The 7,521-nt window shown below is 43.3% G+C and overlaps 1 protein-coding gene across 1 annotated transcript; it reads left to right on the plus strand.

The window, feature by feature from the left end:
- Positions 1 to 2,719: 2,719 nt before the first annotated feature.
- On the plus strand, positions 2,720 to 4,134 carry kcns2 (potassium voltage-gated channel modifier subfamily S member 2; the record flags this gene model as incomplete). Its single annotated transcript, XM_079503679.1, is given in 2 exon segments — positions 2,720 to 4,061; positions 4,064 to 4,134. Coding segments are annotated over 2 exon segments (1,413 nt in total).
- Between the last annotated feature and the right edge of the window lie 3,387 nt (positions 4,135 to 7,521).

Below are 7,521 nucleotides of genomic sequence, written 5' to 3' on the forward strand. Positions count from 1 at the left end.
TAGTAATCTCAAGCAAAGTAGGCTTACGTATTTGGGATTTTGGGCTGTATTCTTGACAACAAACTGACAGATGAAAAAAACAAGATTTTTAGGCAGGATTTCCTCTTTTGTCAAGACTCTAGCTGGAGCCCTCATTCAATGTCATTTTGATTATGCTTGCACATCTTAGTTATCCAACATTTCAATGTCACTAAAAAATATAGCTTCAGACCTCCCAAAACAAACTGACTTCTCTGCCACCTACCTAATTCCAACACACTTTGAGTTTGGGATGGCTCAGGGTTAGCCTGAAAGTGAGCCGAATGCGAACGAAAATAAAAGCCTGGGTACCGAGGCTAGCCTGAAAGAGCTGATCAAACTAGCGCTGGAAACCAACGCTGAGTTCCTATTGGTTCACCAACCTATATGTGCCCGCCTCCCCATGTTTTGAAGGCCCACCACAAAGCGGAGAACACTGACGTCACCACATTTGGAGCGACGCCCCTATTCACTCTTATTGGTTAGCGAAATACAAGGTTCTCTACCATGGTACCACCCCTATGCCACTTTTCCTGCTGGGATCGCCCAGGCTTTTTTTCCCCCCTTTGAAAACAAAATGCCTGCAGTCCCAGAGGCTAGCTCAGCGTAGAAGACAGGGTTAGGCAAATAACAATGAGATTAGTATTTAAGATAGTCAAAGAGACAGTGCCCTCAATACCCTCATACATGTCTAACTACTTCTCCAAAGTGATGATCTCGTACATTTGGAACAAACATGAGAAAATTCTCATTCTACTGCTCTGCCACCAAAATATGGAATGACCTGACACAAGGATGTGTATTGTGTATCGTTGCTTTCAAAATTGGCCTGAAAAAACATCTATCAGGAAACCACAAGAGGGAGGTAAATGAAAATTCCCATGAAAGGAGGTGTCTTTCACTGTCGCCATTTTTTTTATTGTAGCCTACATATTTGTATTTGTCGCTGACATGTATTATTGTGTTATTTTTAGGGGCGCTAGCCCTTTCTATGTCCAGCTTTGAGCGTTTGTGTAAACAAATTGTCCTAACACAAACATTGAATGCCATTTGAAAGGGCAGTTTTGAGTGTTTGTGCAAACACAAACATTGAAGACAATTAACTGACCGGAATGAGATGTATGAGGATGCACACTATGATGATAAGAGCGCCCCTCACTTCACACGGGTGTGATTTTATTAATATGCTTTTAATTGAATACATAGTTCTACAATGGAAACAAGTCCCCAGGACTTTTTGTATTATCCTTTTAGTCTTAGGGCTCCATCTTGCGCCATGCACCCTTATCCCTTATCCCTAAACTTATTTGCCATTTTTTACTATTTTGAAAATCATTTTAAAATAGTTCAACTAGCCGATCTACATCTACACGTTGTGAGCTTGTAGATCAGCTATTTGAACTATTTTAAAAGGTTTTTTAAAATAGTAAAAGATGGCAAATAAGTTTAGGGATAAGGGTTAAGGGGTGGCGCAAGATATAGCCCTTAATGTCTGACTGTATAGGCCTATACCACATGCTGTTTACATTTCTGACTTATACATCAATCAATCAATCAATCAATCAATCAATCAATCAATCAATCAATCAATCAATCAATCAATCAATCAATAAAACATCTCGCACACAAACACATGGGATGGAGGCATATCTCACACTATCGTTGTGTTTGGTTAATGCAGTCTCACGGTTCAGATAATATACCTTAACAAAAGCAAATCAGCACCAGTACAAATTAACAAAGGAATTATACAGCAGCCTTTTCCTCGCCCGCCGCCTGCTGCGCCTCTCTAGAGATGGCTTCTACGTGGTCGTTCGTGACTCCCTCTCTGCCGGAGCTGTCCCTTTCAGCACCACGATGTTGAGATCATTCGGAAGGGCGGTGCGGAAACTACGTGTTGCTGCGCAGCAACAGATAGAGCGCGGATGGCTCGAGATGAGAGGGAGGAATATACGCACGGAAGGAATTCCCTTGCTCAAACAAAAGAAGCAGCCGGGGCGTGTGTTAGTATCCTCGGAGAACATGTACAACTGAGTGCGGCGTAACGAGCAGCTGATGAATGATTAAATTATATCCTACGTCAGGCATCGGGTGTATGTGGAGGAGGAAGCGTCTTCTACAGAAAGAACATCGTGGTGACTGCCAGGAAACCCTTCCCTTTATCTCATCCAGCTGTATGCACAGCACATCAGACAGAGGAAGCGGCTAGAGTCAGGAGTCAAGCGACCGCGCTCTCCGGCACCACAACTTGCCCACGAGTTCTGAACGAATTGAAATGTACCCATTGTAAAATGCCGCCAACTGAGTTAAGATTAAGATGCAGGGACGTTTTGTAGAGATCGCTGAATTGGTTCCACAGTAAAGTAAGTTTGTCTTAATAGCCTACATTTTATCTTAAATTAATTAAATGTGTAGAACGCTCTCTCCCGTGCGCGAGACTGGCTTCAGAAAGGATATAGATACGTGCATGCGCAGCGCAACAGGCTATATACTTTTATATACGTTTATCTCAAAGGCATTTTGCATGCGTTAAAATGCCTTTATTGAAGCCAAGGCATAATTAAGTATTCATACCTACGTGTGTGTTTGTGTGTGTGTGTGTGTGTGTGTGTGTGTGTGTGTGTGTGTGTGTGTGGTGTGTGGTGTGCGTGCGTGCGTGCACATGCCAGGGTCTGTTGGCTCTATAGCTCTCTTTCCAGAAATGACTGGTCAAACCCTGGGGAAGTTGGACGGCGGGTCTTACACTGGGGGAGATGTCGCCATCCGCATCAACGTTGGCGGCTTCAAGAAGAGTCTTCTGTCCAACACACTGTCCCGCTTCCCGGAGACAAGACTGGCGCGCCTGCTCCTCTGTCATTCCAAAGAATCCATACTGGAGCTCTGCGACGACTACGATGACACAGAGAAGGAGTTTTACTTTGATAGGAACCCGGCACTATTCCCCTACGTGTTGAATTTCTACAACACAGGACGACTGCACGTCATGGCCGAGTTGTGTATCTTCTCATTCAGTCAGGAGATAGAGTACTGGGGCATCAACGAGTTCTTCATTGACTCCTGTTGCAGCAGCGCCTACCACTGCAGGAAGATGGACCCAGACCGAGGAGAAGACTGGGAAGACAGGAGCGAAGCAGGGAGCACCACCTCGTCTTTTGACGAGCTGCTGGAGTTCTACAACGACGCCACCAAGTTCGATAAGCAGCCTTTAGGAAGTGCACGGAGGCGCATGTGGCTGATGCTGGATAACCCTGGGTACTCCGTCGTCAGCCGCATCATCAGCATCCTCTCTATTGTGGTTGTACTGGGCTCAATCGTCACTATGTGTATGAACAGCATGACAGAGTTCAGTTTACTGGACCAAGAGGGGCAACCCACTGAAGATCCCAGGTTCGAGACTGTGGAACATTTTGGCATCGGCTGGTTCACTTTCGAGCTGGTTGCCAGGTTCGTAGTGGCGCCGGACCTCCTCCATTTCTTCGAGCACCCATTAAATATTATTGATCTGGTGTCCATACTTCCCTTTTACCTGACGCTCTTCATCAACCTGGTGGCGGAGAGCAGCCCCGCCCTGGTCAACCTGGGCCGGGTGGCACAAGTACTGCGGCTTATGAGAGTGTTCCGCATCCTGAAGCTCGCCCGTCACTCCACAGGGCTGCGCTCCCTCGGCGCCACACTCAAAAACAGCTACAAGGAAGTGGGGTTGTTGCTTCTCTATCTAGCTGTCGGGGTGTCATTTTTCTCTGTGATGGCCTACACGGTAGAGAAGGAGGACAGTGACGATCTGTCCACTATACCCTCATGTTGGTGGTGGGCCACAGTGAGCATGACAACGGTTGGGTATGGAGACGTGGTGCCGATGTCCATTGCAGGCAAGCTGACGGCGTCAGCGTGCATCCTTGCCGGAATCTTAGTGGTTGTGCTTCCGATTACGCTCATTTTCAATAAGTTCTCCCTCTTCTACAAGAGACAGAAACAACTGGAAATAGCAATGAGAAGCTGTGATTTCGATGAGGGGATAAAAGAAATGCCCTCAGTCAACCTAAGGAACTATTACGCACACAAAGTCAAATCACTCATGGTGAGCTTGTCAAACATGAGCCGCAGTTCGCCGAGTGAACACAGTCTTAATGAGTCAATTCACTGAAAGACTTTTATGAAATCATTCATAACAAGGACAACTGCAGTAAACGGTTTTGTTAATAACACGTCGCTGCACACAGAGCTGTCCGTGGTGCTGAAATGTCATATTGAGAAACGGCACTGCAAGAGATAAAAGATTATTTATTGTTACATCGAATTAGGAGAGTCAGATTCTTGGATTTCGGTTCCTAGACATTACGGCAAGGAGAAAAAGAGAAAAAGTAGCAATAAAATAATAGAAAAAATAGTACAAAAAATGATACATTATTGCACAATGTAGGGGTGCCTTCCTTTGGGTGCTGTGTCACTACATATCACACACACACACACACACACACACACACACACACACACACACACACACACACACACACACTAGTGTGTGTATCCATTAGTGTCCATTGTTCATAAGCCTGGTTGCCTGGTGTAAAAACTAAAAAGCTGTCCCGGAGCCTGCTGGTCCAGACCTTGAGGCTGCGGTACGGTTTGCCAGATGGTAGCAAGGTGAAAGAGTCTGTGTTTAGGGTGGCTGGCCTCTTTGATAATTACAGACACATTGTATATATCCTAGATGGAGGGACGCTGACACTGGGATGTCTGTACCACCCTCTGCATCCCTTTGTGGTCGACTGCAGTGCCGTTCCCATGCGAGGCAGTGCTGCATCTAGCCATGCCAAACATTTTCAGCTGCCTCATATAAGGTGACATGGGCCCAGACGGTTAGCTCAACCGTCTGGGCACCTAGGCTGCTAAGCCAGCCTGACGGCGTGCCGCGGGTTGACTCCCGATCCCGACGGCCTTTGCTGCGTGTCTTCCCCCATCTCTCTCCCCATTTCCTGTCAGTCTACTTTCAACCTATCAATAAAGGCAGAAAAAAACAATAACAAATATATATATAAGGTGACATGGCCATTGTGCTCGTCCCAGGTGAAGTCCTTGGTGAAGTAAACGCAGCGGAACTTAATTGTACCTGCTCTCTGCAGCTGACCCATTGGTGATGAGGTCCAGCCACTCTCTTCCTGCAGTCCTCAGCATCTTGGTCTTGTCGACATTGAGAAAGGTTGTTCTCAACTGTGTCAGGTTTCTTGACCTCTCTCCTGTAGGTTATACTGTAGACCCTATTCCCCCAGAGTAGCTCAGTGCAATAATGTATCAATCTATGTGTAAATATCAATATGAAAGCAAACTAATTCATTCAATACTCTGATTAAAATATTACACTGTGCATTTTTTGGTTACTTCAGAATATAGGCCAACAGTTCAGATAAGGAAATTCACTTTGGTTTAAAAAAAAAAAAGTGGAAATATTGATGAAAAAGACAGAGGGTTCCTTAGTTGTTTACAGTCGTGAGCTGTGGTGTGTCACACATTGATATAATCAAAGTGTAGTTTACCATTCAGCTGTACTTGTGATCAAATGTGCCTGGAATATCTTATCTTATCTCTTATGAAAGAGTTTGATGTATTGTTGTAGTGTTGCAACAAGTTGACTTCAGATGTGTAATGAAGCAAATTATATTAAAAAAAATCACACCCGTGTGAACTGAGTGGTGCAAGGTCTTATATAGCCTGATCAGCTGTGGTCTGACGTAATGTCAGTGACCATGGTAACCATGCTCACCTGTGCGTTGGGCCACGTACAGGTACACGGGTACACGTACAGGTACACGGGTACAGACAAAGCTGGTTGTTGGAGTGGTTTGCACCACTCAAAAATATCTATAATACTGCTTCATATTCTTACATGTAATCAGTGAGCTGTGCCTACATTGACATGTGACATTGACATGTGTTACTTGTAAAGTAAAATGTGTATTATTGTAGGCCTGAGCCTTTTATATTGTGATAATAAAACATGCAATTGTTACCTTGAAGGGAAAACAAAGCTTGTGAGATAGCAGATAGTAAATGCCACAATATCTAATTATATTTGACGGGTATAGAAACCACCACTTGGCTGCCATGTTGAATAAATGTATATTCACCACCACAATTTGTTTTTCTTTTTAGTAACATAACCATCATAATAGTCACGCAACAAGTGTTTGTTATCAGTCAGTAAGCATTTTAACCATACTAAATGAAGTTATAACAACATGCCTTATTATGGTTTAGGAAGATTATTAAAATGACATGCAAATAGTACATTTAATGCCAACGTCACTAATTTAAGCATATAACAAGAATCAAAGCTGAGCTACTTAAAAATGGTAAAGCATTGGTGAAGCATTTATATAAGCACCTTTATCCAAGGCGCTTTACATAGATTGTGCATCAATTCACCCATTCACACACACATTCATACACAGATGGCGGTGGAAACCATGCAAGGCACCAACCAGCAAATCAGGAGCAATTTGGGGTTCAGTGTCTTGCTCAAGGACACTTCGACACCAACTCTGGGGGAGCCCGGGTTCGACCATCCAGCCACTCTACCCCTGAGCCACCGCTCCGAAATAATACTATAATTTTCCCACTTTAACGACACTAACTGTTTTCCTGCTGTTGTTACAGATTGTCTTTCCAACCAGCTCATCTCCATGGTAGCAAGAAACCAAGTCAGCTCCCTGTTCTCTGGGGTTTTGTACAACTTAGAAGGATAAAATAATCGACACTCTATCCATTTCCCCCCATCAAGTTTAGTTTTTGGTTTAGCTTTGTATCTTTCAATCTTGAAGTTGAAACCAGCTCAACTTGAATTTGTATAGCTTTGTATCTTTAGTCGCTGTTGTAGCATGCTACCAACGTCGTACAGTATGTACAGTATCTTTATATCTTTATATCTTCATGTCATTGAAAATGATTCTGAATGGTAGACAGAGTCTAGACTGTAGCTTTGTACTGTATCTGCCCGTGTGAATGCAGCATCAACGTGTTGAACTGAGTTGTTGTCCTTTTGTGCAATGGGCTGAATGCAACAAGTCAGTAAAGGCCAGTGACCGTAAAGGGCTATCAATGATGTATTCATGTATTTGTCAAAAATAATCGTGAAATATCAATGATCCGTTTTTGAGAACACTCATTCAAGCATGCAGCATGCCAAAAGTCAAAAGTCAATGCTTTTTTTTAATTATCACACCGCATTGATCTTATGTTTGAAAATCAATAGAAGTGTTTTAGGAAAGAAAAGGGGAATATGTCCTTTTAAAATAAAATAACAAAACAAAAAAGTATTTTATTCAGACAGTTATGAATGAAAGCAAATAACTTGGTTTATTCTATTAAGGTGTTCTTATCTAAAGAAAAAATATCCTGTCTGCACATTTCAGTGACCTGAACAGTCAAATGTTGAAATGGATGATTTAAAATTCATTGGATTTAGTAAATGGACTGGAGTATTTCATATTCACCCATTCACGGACA

Source organism: Electrona antarctica (assembly GCF_951216825.1).
Source record: "Electrona antarctica genome assembly, chromosome: 6".
Lineage (NCBI taxonomy): Eukaryota > Metazoa > Chordata > Actinopteri > Myctophiformes > Myctophidae > Electrona > Electrona antarctica.